The 19,063-nt window shown below is 35.2% G+C and overlaps 1 protein-coding gene across 1 annotated transcript; it reads right to left on the bottom strand.

The window, feature by feature from the left end:
• Window positions 1–1,488: 1,488 nt before the first annotated feature.
• On the bottom strand, window positions 1,489–6,609 carry LOC122194540 (uncharacterized). The gene is made up of 2 exons (XM_042895516.2): window positions 5,847–6,609; window positions 1,489–5,356 (listed from the first exon to the last, which is right to left on the bottom strand). Exon 2 carries the CDS (start codon window positions 3,028–3,030, stop codon window positions 1,885–1,887), a length of 1,146 nt encoding a protein of 381 aa, XP_042751450.1. The 5' UTR covers window positions 3,031–5,356; window positions 5,847–6,609; the 3' UTR covers window positions 1,489–1,884.
• Between the last annotated feature and the right edge of the window lie 12,454 nt (window positions 6,610–19,063).

Here is a 19,063-nt window from a genome sequence, read left to right as displayed (position 1 = left end):
ACTTAAAGAGATTTAGGCACATACAAAAACATGCTTCTAGGGACAAGGATGGTCAATAGTTACATACATGGCTTACGGAATGCCACTGTCAAATCATGAAAGGTACATTGATCTTTGGAAGAATGACCATACCAGATGAAGCTTGTAAGAGACAACTCCAGAAATCAACCAGCTCCATATAACTTTATGACCAGCTAGTCAATGTTCAACTTGGTTGTCTTTGTCAAACTTGATTGCTCCCCCTACGCTTGTGATTCAATTATTTAAGACACTTTGTAAGCATAGTGTATGATCACAAATCATGACATTTCTCATTAGTTTCATTAAAATGGTGAAATGATATTACAAAACATCACATGATCAAACATTCATGTTATCTGTCATTGAACTTCCAATCAGTGCCTAAAATCAAAGAATGTTGAACACACAATAAATGCATAATTGTTAGGAGCTTAAGGGGGTAAATAAGTTCTAATGTTCATAGATAATTTGAACACCAGACACCACATTAAATTTCTCCCTCGGAAGAAGGTTTAACTCCATTTTGACACTTCGTTGCATTCTCTCCCTTATATTTCTATCCAGTTGATGGAAAATATACATGTGAAACCCCTTGCTAAAAAGACCTACACAACCCTAGTTTTTGAATTTTTTTTAGATTTAAAGAGAAACAAAGTAAATATAAAAGACAAAAAAACAAATTCAACAACTAGAAACATTTTAATTTAAACAAAAACCTGACTAATAATAAAACAATATTTATCTATTTATCTTTATTTGACTAATAAGAAAACTTTTGAAAACAATTTGTATTTAACTATTTATCTTTGAACCATAACAAGAAAACCAAAGTTAAAATACATATAAAAGATAAAAATAAACTAAACAAAATAAAATCAACTTAGAAAGAGTTTAAATAATTTAAAGTTCAAATTTGTTTTTTTTTTAATGGTAGTTTACTTTAATTGAGAAGATACCAAAAAGAACACATGACCATCCTATTCCTCTGGTTGTTGACAATTTATATTTTGTCTCTTTTGAATTATCTTTTTGATGAAATTGCCCTTGGGATCATTTTCTTTGAGGAACAAAAACTACCATATGCAGCGACATAGTAACCAAGAAGTTATGCACTAAACTTGATTGTTGGTAGTTGTTGTATAGTGAAAGCAATTCCAACCATTCATTTTAGCTTAAAACCAATTTGAATGTGATTGTACTTGTCTTGACTTCCAGCTGAACATTACAGCTAAGTTACACGGAATGGGACCAAAATATTCTTCTGTTATGATCTGGATTCTAAGAACCGATTTAATAACACATAAACAATCAAAGACTCTAATACTGATTGAAAAACACTCAATAATACCAAATGATTACAAGAATGAAGATAGTTTATCTAATTCGAGATAACCAATCTCCTAATAGGAATAAATTCTAGTTTTCACACAAAAGATAGATACCTCACTCCCTGCCCACTACCCTTTTCTTATATTATCTGAAATAATAGCTAATTACTATAAAATGCCTAAAATGCCGCTAAAGCCCTTGAACTAATAAAATTCTCTTTAGTATGTTGATTTCGCATCTTACCGCTTTCTATATTGTTGTACGTGAGTGAATGCATAAAAATATCCCACCCAGAAAGAAACACCTTGTCCTCAAGGTGGATAAAGGGAAAGTCTTTTGTACAATATCCAAATCCTCCCATATGGTCCAGGTGATTGGTGGTCTTCTTTCAGTTGAAGTCATAATAACTTCAGTAGTAACGTGTACAACAACCTTGGTTACTGCCTCTTTGGATTTTCCAAGCTTGGATGATTTGCTCTCAACCCCTAGCACCTCCATCACCTCAGTATGCAACACCCCCAATATGTCAAGATGTTAAAACTCCAAAACATCATTCTCGACAACCCGAACACCCATTCTACCCTTCTTGATGTCATGCTTCTTGATATGTTGGTCAAGAAAATCAACCACACTACATAAGGTAACATAAATATGTTCATGTCCAAACACTTCTCCAACTTCAATCACACTTTGTTTGGTCAGATTCCCTACATACTTTAGGTCCCCCACCTGTAAGCAATCATTCTCATACACGTGAACTTTCATCGTCTTTAGTTTAACCTCCTCTTTAATCTTCTCAATTAGAGTTGGCGGCAACTCCATATTATCAACAAGTTCGGTCTCAATAAATTCATTCTTAACCGCTTCCATTAAAGGAGCCAAAGGGTCAATAATCAAAGCAACATTTTCATCTATTATTGAATCAATCATCAGTGAGTGCTCATGTACATCAGATTCTTTCTGGTGAACAATCCCATCACCAATCACTTCAAATATGCCTTCAGATACAAGATTCCTCGTAAACAAATCATTCACAAAGTTGGTATCATCTTTCAACATAGTCACAACCATTCTATTGTTTGAGTGGATTATGGAATTCAAGCTTGCAATTGTTACCTCATCCAATAATCTAGGTAAAACAACATCCTTGAGGTAACTGACTTTGTATGCTTGATGCATCTTTGATGAAGCTAGGGAATTCTTAACTGGTATTGGCTCCTTAAATACATGTGTTTTAAGTAAGTTGCAATGGCAGACGTGTGGTACATCAGGGTCATATTCAAGACATCCAACAATGTCCACTATTAGTTCATCAGAAAATATTTTCTCAAGGATTTGTGGACTAATGAGGATGATCCGTTTGATAATTTTGTATATTATGTGAAGGTCCTCATAGTTCTTCAAATCTTCACACACTCTAAACAAATCCATCAGCTTCTGGAAAAATTGTTGATCATGTAGAATGAGCTTTGTCACACATAACTGATCAATAACGCTACTACAGTCAACCAAAACCTTAATAATAGAAAGAAGCGTTGATAGCTTTATCTCAGACAACTCCCTCCATATGCCATTGGCCCCATGATATTTCTCGTCTTTAGAATTTTCTGAAGGATCATTTATCTCATGATGTCGCACTTCTTGTTGAATTTCAGCATCATGTACGATATCTATCGCCATATGATTTATCTTGGATGAAACAGTGAAATTGAACACTAGTCGAGTTGATGACGATCTGTGTGTGATTGGAGCGAGAACTCCATGTTTGAGTTTGAATTGAGGATCGAAGAAGGTGGTGCTTGCATGAGTGATGGTGAAGCAATTGTCGATTCTGATTAATTTGGGTATCGTTGCTTTAATCTTCAGTAGACTTGAGTTTTCTACACCCTTAACTGATTTAGTAATGACAAGGCTTGGGTTGCAATTGTTACCTTTTTCCGATCCATTTTCTGATCTGGTTTATGTGAGTCTAAGGTTGTGATTTTGGCCCAATTGTTCGTTCCGATTCCATTTTTGCGAAAACCTAAAAGCACTTCTTCTCGTCCATCATCTAACGGATTCGTTACCTCCGGACGCACGCTACTCCGATACTTCGATGGTGTCTTCACCTGGGAAACTGCACTAAACTGCCATTCTGCTGTAACCCTTAAAGAGCGAAATCGACGACGAATAAGGCCCTTCAACTCCTCCCAATCTTTTATGGGTCGCCCCGATGCTCCCATTCATAGAAAACTAAGGTGTTGCCCTCTAGAGACCTCATAGCAACTTCCATCATTTCTTCATCTTCATATGAATAGAATGACCTTTCCATGTTAAAAATCCACTCCTCTGTGTTAGTTCCATCAAACAAGAGCATCTCACATTTGTGAAATCTCCAGTTGATCCCTCCTCTGCATTCACCTCCGGTAGTATGGTCGCCGCCTCTGCCGCCGGAACCACCTCCGGTTCCATTTCTTGAACCTTTACTAGATCCCTTACCGAGAGGGTTTGTCCATTTCGTCGTCTCCACCAGCGAAAAATCAGGGTCGCTGTTGTGCTCTTCTCACACTGATTTCTTTCCATTTGGTTCTTCTGGGCAGCTCTTTTCTATTTCCATCAAAACCTCTTCGAACTTCTGGTCCATCTTCAGCTGGAGAGAGGCTATGGTGTAAGTGTTATGTTGGATCAGATGCCCTTGATTCTCCATTGGATCGTACAAATTCCCTAATTCTATCTCTAGCAACTCAATCCTCTTGAGTTGAGCTTCTCCAGCCTCCTTCCCTCCTTTATCTCCAGCCCTAATACCTAATGAATGCTCTGATACCATTTTTTATGAACTGGATTCTAAGAACTGATTCAATAACACATAAACAGTCAAAGACTCTAATATTGATTGAAAACACTCGATAATACCAAATGATTACAAGAATGAAGATAGTTTAGCTGATTCGAGATAGCTAATCTCCTAATAGGAATGAATTCCAATTTTCACACAAAAGATAGAAACCTCACTCCCTGCCCACTACCCCCTTCTTATAGTATCTGCCATAATAGCTAATTACTATAAAATGCCTAAAATGCCCCTAAAGCCTTGAACTAATAAAATTATCTTTAGTACGTTGATTTCCCATCTTACCCCTTTCTATAATGTTGTACGTGAGTGAATGCATAACAGCCTTCTATAATCTTGTTATTGTTTGACACAAACTGGACAATAATACCATTGACTATCACATATAGCTACTTTGCTTCGGTTCTCAATGGACTCACGAGACTTCCTGTTTCTTGATGGATAGCAACGAAGGAGAATAATACCATTGACTATCACATATAGTCTAGCCCACTTGATCTGCTTCAGTTTGCTTAAAAGAATTTATTCAAACAGCCCACCTAAGAATTAGAGCAGAATCCAGAAATACCGATAATGCCCTTGTTAGACCCATGCCAACTTTTTTTTTTTGTTCTTTTCATTTCATATCCTATGCTTTTGATTTCTTTTGAGTTTGAAATGTAAAAACATCATAAAAGACCGTACAGTCCCTTAACACCCCTTAATGAATCATGAATGCAAAAAGACTAAAATAAACCATTCTGAGGTCAGATCACGCTGGAATGAGTCTTGACGAGAGTTTGTACCTCTATTGCAGCTTTAATAGGAGTTAGACCAGCAAACCATAGGCTTTGACCTTCCCTTTCGTTCGTTTTGTGACAACTTTATCATAACCAACATGACTTTCTTCAACTATTACTGCACCCACCTTTAGTTGTGTCATGACAAAGAATAGACTATTTATCCATCGGTCCAAGCAAGAATCACAGTCTTCAAACCTTTGTGATAACATGGACCAAAAATACCCTTGCTTTTTTTTTTGTCCTTTTTTCATAATTGTTCACTGGTGTGGGTCCCATAGCTTTTCTCTCCCAAGAGAATTGGCTCTTCAAAGTTGTTCAGCTCAACGAGATTGACTCCATACCAGAGACTTCGCTCATCAATTTCTGTTTGATGAATATCTTCGTTCCCTACATCCTTCTCGACAATAAAGATAGAAGAAGATGAATCATCTAAGTATACTTTTAGATTTCATAGTTTTACAAAATTGAGAACAGTAAAGTAATGGAAAACAAGAACTTTTCTTGATCATGAGGAACCATCAGTCCATTTTTCCTTCTTTTGTTGAACAAAATCTATGGTAGGAAATAGAGGAGGGAGGATCTCAATCAGCGACAAACATTGTGAAATTTTCTCAACAAAATCAAATCATGAACCGAAAATATTTAGCCATCCCTTTAAAATAACGTTCATGCCATTGCGTCCTTCTCACTTCGTTTATTTTTCTTATGTTGGCCGGACAAAATACCCTTATGGAAGCATCTCTTTATTTTGAATTCTCAAAAGATACGACATATGACTCTATGAGATAAAAAAATTTCATCCATACTAAGCAGCTCATAATGAAAAATAAGAATAAGGTTCTTAAGAAAACAAAGGGCTCAGCGTGAATTATTAGAGATCATACTCTGAAGATGACACTGAAGCTATGGTTGTTGAACATTGGTGGTAACAATCACATGACTTTTGCAGAACAGGTTGTTGACTCTCAGACTTGTAGTGAAGTTACGAAATTGCCCCTGAACATATTCATCAATACCTGTAGTATAATGACCAAACTGCCCCTTGGCGTCGAACACACAAAGACTCTTGCTTTTCTGAAAAGACGCGGATAAGGATGAAGCTAGTGGAATTCTGTGAAGCCAGATGGAACTTTGTGGGAGACAGGTGAGATTCAACGAAAACCAATCAACGTGAATGATTAGCGATCATCAGTGTGAACTTTTGATCAGCTTGAATTGCAGTGTGAAAGACTAATGGATGAAAATAAAGAAGCTGAGTATTTGAGACAAACAGATGACAAAAAACTAAATTAAGATATTCTTAAGGATGTTGGAAGGAGACACTGAGTGTTAGGGCTGAGGATAACGGCCAGCGTGAATCTTATCAGTGAGTACGTACATCAGTGTGGGACAACAAGAACTTGAAGCCAGCGTGTACTTTAGTTGAGAAAATCAGCTGAATCCAAATAGAAAGCACCTCAGCGTGAAAGTCTCATCAACTTCAACCAAAATGCCCGTCAGCTTGATTTGTGATGCACAACATTCACAATTTTCTTTTGATAGCACCTCGTAATTTTACAATATACAAAAGACTTTAATGGCTCTTTACTTTCCTTATGATTCTGCACAATTTTTCAAATAGAATTTTCGGTATATAACCAAAAATGAAAATAAAGTTTCCTTGTAATAAATAAAAAACTTTTTGATACATGTTACATTCTGGTTGATTTGGCAACATGTTATTTTATTGTTATTTTCAATTAAGTTTTTTTCACATGACATTTTGTGGTTTCTTTATTTTATTAATTTCCACATAATATTCAAATATAATAATTGCAATAAATATAATAATAATAAATGCATATCATTTTCATTAATTGACTTCCTTTTAATTTAAAATATTCAAAATTAAAGTTTTTATTAGTTTTCTTTGTTTATTTATCTATATTATTAGTTTAATTTAAAAGAAAAACAATCAATTTAATTTTAATAATTCAATATTTTTCTATTTTTTTCTTATAAATTTAAACTTTTCAAATGTTTGGATTTTATATTTTTTCTATAAAATGAATCCATGTAATACATGAGTTTTACACCTAGTTGTAAAATAACCACAAGATCCGTGAGAGTGCTCTGCGGATCCATTAAACCCTCTGAGGAACAGGAACAACTCTGTGGATCTTTAGTTTTTTAATTTTTTTTTCGTTTTTTTTTTATTTTTGTTTTCGGTTATTATTATTAATTCTTTTAATACACTAACACCTTAAGTTATTATTATGTAGACCTGTCAAAATCTTGCACGACACGACAACCCGACACGAAGTTAGCCGGTTAGGGTCAGTTATTTCGACCCGTTTATGTACACGGGTTGACACGACACGACACGATAATTAAGCGGGTAGGGTAAGGGTCAAGACTTCAACTCGAAGATGACCCGTTTATATATATATATATATATATATATATATATATATATATATATATATATATATATATATATATATATATATATTTATAAATAGTTTCATTATTATACATTTTTAGTGGCCCAAATTCAAGAATTAAAAGTAAAATTCAAACTTTCAAAATGACTTAATTTTACTCATTCTCACTACTTATCTCATTTGCTTCCTAACTCTCAACTCTTTCCAATTTGTTTTCGAAACTTACCACTATCTCCGTTCCATATTTATTGTATAATTTTGACTGTTGAAGTCTTTATTCTTTAAATTTGACATTAAATATTTTTGTTTTTGATATATAACACTTAATGTAAAATATATGAATGGATTGTGTTTTAAATGTCTTTTCATTGTTATAAGTTTTATCAAGTAATTTACAACACAAATAAAACAATTTAAGGTCAAAGTAGTAAAATAAAAACTTGAAAAGTAAAAAATGGACAATAAATATGGGATAGAGGGAGTATAATTTTTTTTTTTCCGTTTCACCTCCCAACTCCAGCATTTCACTTTTTCATTTTTCCCCTCCATGTCTCTTACTTTTCAACATTTAGAATGTTTCAACCAGACACGACACAACATATTTATAAGGTTTAAACCTTAACCTGAAACACGACACGAAATCGAAACGAAAATAAACGGGTTGACATGACACGACACGATAATTAAACGGGTCGGGTTAGGGTCAAGCACTCTCAACCCGTTTAATGTCTTGACACGGCATGAACCTGAAACGACACGACACGTTTGCCAGGTCTATTATTATGTAAAAAAAATAACAAAAAATGTTAAAAATAATGAACTTATGTTTAATATCAGTCCACAAAACTGTTTAGGAATAAACGAAACTGTTATAAGTGGATCACTATACACTTCTGTGGATCAGTGTACACCAAGACTTTTGTTTTTAATTCATACCATTTTGTTGTGATGTCAATGGTGTTGTCGTAGTTTTCTGGGGCAGTTTGAGGGTCAGCATGGAAGGCGTAAGTTAAACGAGTCCAATGATTTTATATTACTTATTTCGCATAGTTGTTACAAAACATACTTTAAGCAGGTTACAAAACACACTTTAGAAGACATAAACATACAAACTTCATAATAAACATACTTTGAAATAAACTTCATTCATTCAAATTAACCACGAAAACTTTGATCTGTTTTCGTATTCCGACCATGGGTTTTCTGTTGCTTGTGTCCCTAGGTTTATTGTCGCTTGCGTCCATTGGTTATCTAGCTCTTGCTGCCATTGGTACTCGGTGCAACCCTGCCATTGGTTATGTGGATCTTCTTGCAGTTGGTATTCAGTCCCTTGCGTCCATTGGTTCTATGGCTCCTGTTGCCATTGATGTTCGGTCTGTTGTGTGCATTGGTTGTCTAGTTACTGCTGCCATTGATGTTCGGTCTGTTGTGTCCATTGGTTGTTTGACTGCTGCTGGCATTGATGCTCGGTCTGTTGTGCCCATTGGTTTTCTGGCTGTTGATGGCATTGATGTTCGATATGTTGTGTGCATTAGTTCTTTAGCTCATACTGCCATTGGTTTTCGGTTGTTTGTATCGGTTCCTCTACTGTCACTTTTGTTCCACTTCCTGACGCCCAAAAAGTTTTTTAGTGTTACTTTGGTTCTTTGGAAAGATTTCCTTACACGTCATTGCATTATGAGTTGTGTTATGACATCTACTACACCTTCTTATTTTTGGTTCCTCACCTTGAGATGGAATACGATTGGTGTTTTTTGGTCTACCGGCTTGACGTATTTCCATCACAGGAGGGTTAACAACCATAAGGTCATCCGGAACCTCCCAATCATTAAGTTCTAAAAGAGGGTATAAGACATGCTCGTACTTTCTTCGATATGTTTCAATTTTTTAAGCATCTATTGCCATATGCCCACAATGATCATTTTTCAAGTGCGTTAAAACCATTATCAGATGACCAGATGGCAAACTAGTTAGTTGCCAATATTTGCAAGAACAAGTCTTTTCCCTCAAATTCAGTATGCCGCCACTTTTGAAGTCATTCACTTGATATGTTGTATTGTCAACACTAGATATCGACCATCCTTGAATCCCTCTTTATTTTTTAACCATATCTTCAGCCCACTTTGTAAGTATTGTTGTACTTTTTCTGTTAAAACAAACATATATTATTATATATGACATTTATAATATAATTTAAAATTAAACATAATAATACATGTATCCATCCGCCGTTTGTAAAACCATTTCTGCATAAGTGCACGAAAGAACTCAAGAAGTGGTGATATAGGCAACTTCATTGATTTATTTAATATATCATTCATGGACTCCACACTATTTGAGGTCATATAATCATACCTTGTGGTAGGGCAATACATTATGGTCTATTTCTCACATGGAATTTGACTGAGATATGTCACTACATCATCTCTTATATTACGAAGTCTCCCCAATAGAATTCAAACTCAATGGTTTTGTAAGCTCTTACCAGCTTCCAAAACAAAATTATTGTTTTTTTGTTTTTTCCAAAGGTGTGGACTATGTTTCCTATTAGATGAAAACCACACAATCCATGTCGAGCATTTGGAAAAACATTTTGAATACTTATAGCAATTGCGGGTGCCCTATCTATGACCATTGTCAGACGTTCCACATCACCAGTGCATTGATGTAGTTTTTCAAGAAACCATGTCCAAGAATTTGTAGTCTCTTTTGGGAAAATTCCATATGCAATAGGCAAGATCTGATTGTTGACATCCATGGCTATTGCATGCAAGATGGTTCCTCTATACTTTGCCTTCAAATGAGCACCATCCATAATAATAAATTTTCTACAACACTCTCTAAAAGCACGTATCTGCAACAACAATATAAAAACCAAATATACCAACAATATAATTTGTTTATAAACATTAAAGAAAATAACAAATATATTCAAAAATATATTAGCGCGCATCCAATAGTGAAAAAGCAATACTCAAAATGATCCTCCGAATCAGTTTTTATGTATGCCACAGTACCAGGATTATGTTTCTTCAGATTGTGAAAATAAACTAGAAGTTTGGAGAAACTTTCTTCGGGGGTCCCCATCATCAATCCCAATGCAAATTCTCTAGCATGTCACGCTTATGAATAACTCATATTTATTTGTAGCAAAGCATTCATATCTCTAATTATATCATTAGGCTTCCAAACACTCCAACTTCCTTGACCCATAATGTCATGTATTATGGTTCCCACAACTTTTCTATTTGCTTGCTTATGATTTGGGTGTATAAGCAATGAAGAACATGTATGCTTTTCATTAAACGTCTTAATTTCAAACATTTATGTTCCTTTAATGAGGGATGCGTATAAACGCCAATGACATTTTTCTTGCATACAAACAATTTGGTACCGAGATTTTGAAGATTTTTCAACCTTTATCTGAAACTTTTCTCTAATGGCTTAGAATTTAACAGCAAATGCTAGGTCTTTTTTGGTGTTATAGGTTTGATTGACAATTAATTTATCATTCGGACCTAAACTGTGAAATGGTCCAGGTTCAAGAATAGGTTCTAGACAATCAGGAATAAAAGGAATACAATACCATAGATTAAAAGCAGTTTTTTGTTGCGTGTACTCATCATCCGACCACCCTTCATTTGATTTTTCCTCACATCTTCGATCATCAATTTCAGGAACGTCTCCAAACTCGAAAATTTTTTGATGTTGTAATTCAGCCATGCCCACTTTTGCTTCTTTATCATTATCTGATACAAAAGTACCATTATCAGATACAAATTTATCCGTATACTCATCATCCGACCACCCTTCATTTGATTTTTCCTCACATCTTCGATCATCAATTTCAGGAACTTCTCTAAACTCGAAATTTTTTTGATGTTGTAATTTAGTCATGCCCACTTTTGCTTCTTTATCATTATCTGATACAAAAGTATCATTATCAGTAACCGAAACTTTATTTTCATAACCCATTGGCACTTCATTTCCTCTTCCCTTGAACAGTTTCCATCACATTGGTGATTAGTCATTATGTTTTGATGTTTTATACATGTGGGTTTCATACAAACAAGACTGAGGAAATGTGATTACTTTGAATGGAAAGATGTTGCACTGGAAGATGGTTACTACAAAAAACCTCATCTATTCCATGGAGCAACAGTTAGATTCCAAAGAGGATCTTGGTGTCATAAAAACTTGAGGACTAAGAATGTGGAGTTCGAGTTTCTCCTGAGTAAGGAGAAGAGTCTAGTGGCAAGCATGGAGATGGGGATGTGTGATTCCAAGAAGAGTATACGTATGTACAAGCTGTTGGTAGTTGTTGGGTATGTTTGTTTTGTTGTAAGTTAGCTAATTAGTGTTAGATGTGAAGCTTCTGGTGTAGTTGTTAGTGTAAGGTGTATGAATTGGGATGTGAAGGTTTTTTTTTTTTTTTTTAAAGTTAGCCCAATGTGGTAATGTGATGCATTTTATATCTTTTGTAAAATCCTAATGGCAATTGGTAATTACCCTTAATGTAGCTGTTGTTGTACGTTTGTTTTGTTATATGTACTATCTTGTATTTTAACTTAATCAAAACTTTACAATACTAGTCTACAATTCCAAATAACATAATCAAAACATAAGAAAATATTCTTAAAACAATAATCATAATACAATCAAAGTCTACTATTCCAAATAATTTCTGCAATCCTATTACAGTAACTAAGTCTTGTATCTCTAGATGACCGACGTGTCTCCAGTGGTACACCCAATGCAAGCATTTCCATGAACATGCACACATGAACTCCTCAATCTCCTCTTTCTCTTTCTTCTATTTTTTCCTGCTGCGGCACATGTTTAGCTTTAATAAATTGCTCCTTAGTAGGTTTCTATCTATTAGGAAAATAGGGCCAATATGATATGTGGTCTAGTTCACTTAATACACTATCTCCCAACGATTTGAAATTGCCGTCACCCGCATATGTTTTCAAGAAACCACGCCATTCGGCTGAATCTTATATGCTCACTTTCCATGTAAGGAGATCCAAATCAGCCAAATACCAATGCAGGTGCGGTATGTTGATGGCAATTAAGACCTTCAAAAAATGATAAGTTATTAGATATATACATATTTTAATTTATATATATATATATATATATATATATATATATATATGTGTGTGTGTGTGTGTATATATATATATATATATATATATATATATATATATATAAATTTAATATTATATGATATATATAAATAAATGTACTAACCCGATCAATATCCTTCCAATGTGGTCCATCAACCATCCCGGCTTATACATGCCTCAAATAAGGTTGTTTCCCATGTTCCAAAGTCGTGCCTTTAGGATTAATAAGTCCACCTACCAGCGGACAACTTTATTTCTTGAGTAGGGACGTCCAGATAACCAAATGATGTGTGTTAGAGAAAAAATCATTTTGTACAATTAATTATCCAACACCTTTTGTAATATAAAATAAGAGATGTGTGTTACCTCAGAGAGCAACCATCTCGAGCCAATACCAACTAAACTTAACCAAAACTCCCAATTCATCTCAATACCTTTTAAAAGTCTATGCTCCAAAAATACCGCTCCCATGTTCTTTCCCCACAATTTCCAAAATTCATTATCACTATCTAGATAACCATCCAATAGTAATGGTCTTTTTTCTACATTATTGGACTTCTGTGGTTTTTCCCTTTTCTGTTCTTCAATGGTTCCGTCGACGGAACCTAAAAAATCAATATGTTAATTAATTTGGAACGATTATATACTATATAAATAGAAATTACATAATTTTATACCTGTGTGTAAGGCTCCCTACAAATTTTCGATTCCATTTTTAACCGCCCTTTTAACGGTTTAAATGTGTTATCCTCAACTTCAACAACAGGAGGTGGCGTCTGCACATACGTATAGCCTGAATCGGGATCCAAACCATGAAAAAATGCTTCTCCTGCATCGACATTTTCCATATCTTTCACACCAAATTCTTTATCTTTTTCCCATTTATCCATTCTCTTCCCAAAGTGCTTGATTGTGGTTTTCAGTTGAGTAACAACGCCAAATAGCTTGTCTATTTTATTATCTTTTGGAGGTTTGTGGTATGTTTCCTGAAAATGAGAGGCTGAGGTGTAATCTGCTCCCCAAAAATGAGAGACTGAGGTGTAGTCTGCTCCCTGAAACTGAGACGGGTGAGGTGATAGAGACCGCTGCTTAGGAGGACTCTGTTGTTGCGGTGATGGAGACCGCCCCTTAAGAGGACTCTGTTGTTGCGTGACGACTGCACTTTGTCTAGAGTCCAATTTATATAACGTACAAAAAATGGAAAATGGATCTCAACAAGCGTTGGTTCAAAAACACGTGGGATGTTAAAATTGTTGTAATTTTTAACTATATATAATTAATATAAGGAATGTATAGCTATACGACTAAAATGTCTAATATACGTAAACATTGCTCGAGAGATAATTGTGTTTTTATTCTCCATGCCCTCATTCTTGGAATTTCATTTTCTATGTGATGCACAAACCTCAAAGCTTTTGGAAATGTCTCCAAAATCTATATCTAGTATTACGAGAAAAAATTATGTTTTGTCCAAACTTATAAGCACTTAAAAAATATAAGTAATTGCACCTAAAACTAACCTTAAACGGAAGCTGAAAACCGGTCACCGTAGACTTCATCATCTTCGTGTAACCAACACTCTCATTATCTCGTAAATATCTATAGATTTTACCAAACCATAATCGTAATTATGTTTCACTATACCTCCACAAATACATACCCCACGCAAACATGTTGTACTCATTATAATTAATATAAATCATCAAGTATATATATATATATATATATATATATATATATATATATATATATATATATATATATATATATATAACTAATAAATAATAAAATTAATACGTGTTCTAATTATATTGATTGTCGGCTAGCTCATCACTGCCGACAGAATGCACGTATTGTCGTCTCATCCTATGAGACCCCTCAACAAAAACATCATTTGCATAACCATTACCGCATCCTCATCGCTACACGTTGAGAATGCTGACCCTTTTATGTAGTCTTCAAAATCTTTCAGCCGTACATCATCATCTCCCACATTAGGGAACAACTGATTCCTTAATGTTGAACTTGTGCTGAATTTTGTATTTATTATATCAACATACGGTCCAAATATCAAACCACTAATAAAAAAAATTTCGTTTCGCCATATTCAACCAGCATGCCATGTAACTCGAACCGAAACTTCCCAGCCCTGGCTACCTCTACATCACGAACCTCATGCAACATCATCAAATAACAGAGCCTCGGGTCACCATTTGGGGTGGCCATACCAATGAAGATCCCAAAAGCTACCTCTCGAAATAATTCAACTCGCATACTCTTTAGTTTTTTAATGTACTTTTTCAACACAGTCCCCAACGCCCCTTTAAAAGTACATTATGCAGCCCATCCACGCAAACTATGCTGCAAAAGATTAAACATATATGCCAAATTATAAAAAATAATACTGAAAAGTAACTTTAAATAACATTGTACTTTTATGTTTATAGCATTGTACTTATATATTGATTTTTAACAATTTTATGCAACAAAAATAATGTTATTCTATAACTTTTTATACAATGGTCTACGTGAATAATTATCTTTCAAAATAAATTGTCCATTTTTTATAACAAATTTACAGAAATGGTCCCATATATATTATAAATTTTACATAAATGGTCCGTTTTAATAATAATTATAGAAATTTTCAATGTTTTTTTAAATTACAGCGTACGTGGAGTACGTAGGGCATACGACCATAAGAGATAAACCCTAATTTTCATTTGAGTATTTTGAGCTTGGAAGTGATATTTGAGAGTGTTTTTGGTGATCTTGAAGGAAGACGAGCTCTTAGAAGCTTCATTGGTGTGGTTAGAACTTGTAGATCCATAATCATCACCAACTTAGAAAGGTTTTACATGTATAAAGCTTTGAAATCGATGGTTCCTTATGTTAGATCTAGTTAGGGATTGTTCTTGTGAATTTTATATCCCCATAAGTCATGCTTGAGAGTATGAGCTACTGTAGAAGGTATGGATGGTAGATCTTATCATTTTTGGGGTTCTTTATGCATAAAAATGCAATCTGATGTGTTATTTTGGACCATGCATGAGTTAGAGTTCTAATTATGGGTTTAATTGGTCAAAATAAAGTATTTGGTCCCATCAAGACATGTAAGGAGTAAAGTTTCCAACTTTACGTGTTAAGAGTTAATTTACGATTGGATTTGAGAAGTGGACTTTGTAGCTTAACCAATTAAGCACTTAATGGCAAGTTAAGCCTGCTATTGAGTACGCTAAGTGTACCTAGCTCGTACGCAGCGTGTACTGGGCAAAGATGGTGTACACAGGGCGTAAGTCTAAGTATGTTGGGCGTATTCAGCAATTGTTTACTTTGTGATTTGGGCCATGGTTGGACTATTATGGTTTTGGGCCTTGTTGGGCCACTGTTCTTTCTGACTTTCGGTCATTGATAGGCTTTGGGCCTATTTGGATTTGGGCCCATAAAGTAATTTGGGTAACTTTTAGGAATTTGGGCCATATTAGGCTTTTGGTGCCATTAGTTTGGGCCAAGTAAGTAAAGGGTAAAATGGTCTTTTACCCTAAGTGTTGGATAAATGAACTAGATTCCTAGTTATGGTTTATAGACCAATTATTAATTGAGGTTTTAGTTGATTGATTAGCGCGGGGATTTTCCGGTTCAGCAACCCGATCATTTGTTTGACTGGCAACAGACTGAGGTGAGTTTGCTCACTATACTATAGGACACTAGGATATGTTATGTGCTTGTAGTCTTTGTGACTCCTGTTGTATGTGTTATATGCTTGTGTGCTTGTTTGCTATATGTATGTGGGATGAAATAGACCCGGGGGTGAAATAGACCCGGTATAGCCTTGTGTTGACATATGAGTTGAAATATACTCACGGGTGAAATAGACCTGATACAGCCTTGGGCCGACACATGAGTTGAAATAGACTGGGGGATGAAATAGACATGGGTGATGAAATAGACCTGGGGGTGAAATAGACCCGACACAACGTTGAGCTGGCAAATATGTTTGGTATGTGGTATTTTAGGGAACTCACAAAGCTTCATGCTTAAGGTTTTTTGTTTATGTTTCAGGTATTTTAGGGAGCTCAGCCAGATCCACAACACTTTCAATGTCTCCCAGCTGTGAGAGAAACTTTGTGTATTTGAAGCTTATGGAAGAAGAAGAAGCTTAAGGACCCAAGAGGAAGTGATTAGATCCAAAAAGTTCACTCTATTTGCAACATTTTCTTCTAAGCAAGTCTTAAACTTGCTCAATGATTAGCTAGATCTCTTCATCTTCACTTTTACTGATTTTTTGGTCCAATTATGTTGATCCTTGGGAAATGGATGTCCCAAGTGAGTATACTTCCAGATCTAGGGCCTTGAAGGGCTTTTATTGCATAAAGGTGCAAAATTTATGGCCATTGGAGCCCCATGCAAGCTTTAGGGTGTCACTTTGGCCTTTTAAGCTCCAAAAGGGCATGCATGAGGAGAAAGTCAGAGACTTTACGTGTTCATGTAGTGTCTAGGGTCTAGATCTCAGTTTGTATGCCTTAACTTGAAGTATTAATAGCTTTTGGGTCAAGAGCAAGGTCTTAAAGAGTTAGGGTTTAAGCTATACCCATTAAGGAAGGGTATTAACGAGTAAAGTTGGAAACTTTACCCTTAAAAGGACATTTCTAGTGTGTATATGAAGTATGGAGATATGATCTGAAAGATATGGGCGTAATTTATTAAGAAAGCTTAACATACTAGAGAACTCAACGAGTTTGGTCGAAATGCCTCGACCCTATAGAAGGTAAGACTAGACGAGTTCCAAGGCGGACTCGACGAGTGAAGTTGGAAAGTCTCGATTCTGTTGATAGGAGAAACTCGACGAGTTCGTGAAGAACTCAACAAGTTGGATCGCGAGTTCAAGGTTTTATGATTTATGGAACTCGGCGAGTTGAGTCAACCTAGAATGTTGACTTTGACCGGGGGTAAAATGGTCATTGTACCCTAAGAAGGATTTTTGGATTTTGACTAAGTGTTATTGTGATAATGATATTCAGGAAGTCATTGGAGCAGCCGTTAGAGATTTCTTACCACAAGATTCCGCAGTCAGCTTTGCAAGGTGAGTTTCCTCCTGTAGGAACGGCTCGAAGGCACCAATGTCGGCCCGTTTATGTATGTTAGTATATGCCGGACTAAGGTCCGATGCCGGCATGCCCCGATGTAGGTTTATATGTTTCCGGACTTCGGTCCAATGTTGGGGAAAGCCCGAGGAATCATTGTATGCTTGATGTCTTCGTGAATCTTGCATGTACTTGTTTTATATGTTCCGGACTTCGGTCCAATGTCGGGATAAACCCGAGGAATGCTTATATGTTTCCGGATTTCGCTCTGATGTCGGGTGGGGCCCGTGGAATGTTGATATGTTCATGTTATGTGATTATGTTTATATGTATTTGCTGATATGTTTATATGTATGCCAGATTTCGGCCCGATTCCGGGCGAGGCTTGGTGTCGGACTTGTCCGATACTGGGCAGGGCCCGATGTAGTGGGTAAGGCCTAATGTTATGTTATTATGTGACTATGTGAATATGTGTATGGTATATGGTAGTTTGGGGAGACTCACTAAGCTTCATGCTCACTGTTTTCAGTTTTGGTTTCGGGTACTTCCGGTAGCAAGAGGAAGAGCTCGGGATGACTGCAGTGCACACACCATTTGTTTTAGCCTGGGATTCTTTATTCTTATATATTGTCATGTGTTTGGATATGATACTCTGATTTGATATGATGACTTATGTTTTTGGTTGAAATGATTTGGATAACTATGGTTTATTAAATAATTAAAAATGAAATTTTTGGACCGTATCTTTGGGATGTTTCAATTTACGAACATAAAAATTATTCCAACAAATTGTACGATATAGAAAATCAAAATAGTTTTGTTCATATAAATGTAACTTACCAGTTACCAATCATCATTGAATTGAATCGACAATGATAGCAATCATCTGAACCACATCAATAAGTTTGATTGCAACTATTAAGGATGATCTATCACTACTGCTATTAACTTTCAGTACACAATCTCTGTAATGTCGAAAACCCAAATCTTCTAGGTTTGTCCATAAAACATCAACAAAAGATTCTTTCATCCAGAGGTTGAGAAAAAGACTAATTCCATGTATATGTATGAGTCCATTATAATCAAAATATAATCATATAGTGTTCCAAAAATAAGATTATAAATGATAGTCATGATTATTTAAATGTGCTTAAACTAAATACAATTCAGCTATAAAAGTAATGCCTTTCTTTACCTTACACGTAAAATTTAAACATTTTCCCCATTAGATTCTATGGTCAAAATTTCAATAGGTCAAACTAAATTAATCGTACCCAAGATTTTGTTCTTATGTTGCTATCCGTCAAAACACTTCCATCATCTACCCTCCCACATGGCAAGCTTTCAATTTAAGATGGTTACTAACCTACCATGGTAATTGAAAATTATAACTATATATATGTTTCCTTATTGCAGGTTTGTATTTTAAATATAAAATTATTTTCATAATATTATAAACATCATG

Source organism: Lactuca sativa, chromosome 1, assembly GCF_002870075.4.
Source record: "Lactuca sativa cultivar Salinas chromosome 1, Lsat_Salinas_v11, whole genome shotgun sequence".
Lineage (NCBI taxonomy): Eukaryota > Viridiplantae > Streptophyta > Magnoliopsida > Asterales > Asteraceae > Lactuca > Lactuca sativa.
The sequence above is the reverse complement of the archived record's forward strand: the minus strand, read 5'-3'. Positions and strand labels throughout refer to the sequence as shown.

Coding starts and splice junctions, on each gene's coding strand:
- LOC122194540 (XM_042895516.2), bottom strand. CDS start 3,030: ATGGCGATAGATATCGTACATGATGCTGAAATTCAACAAGAAGTGCGA.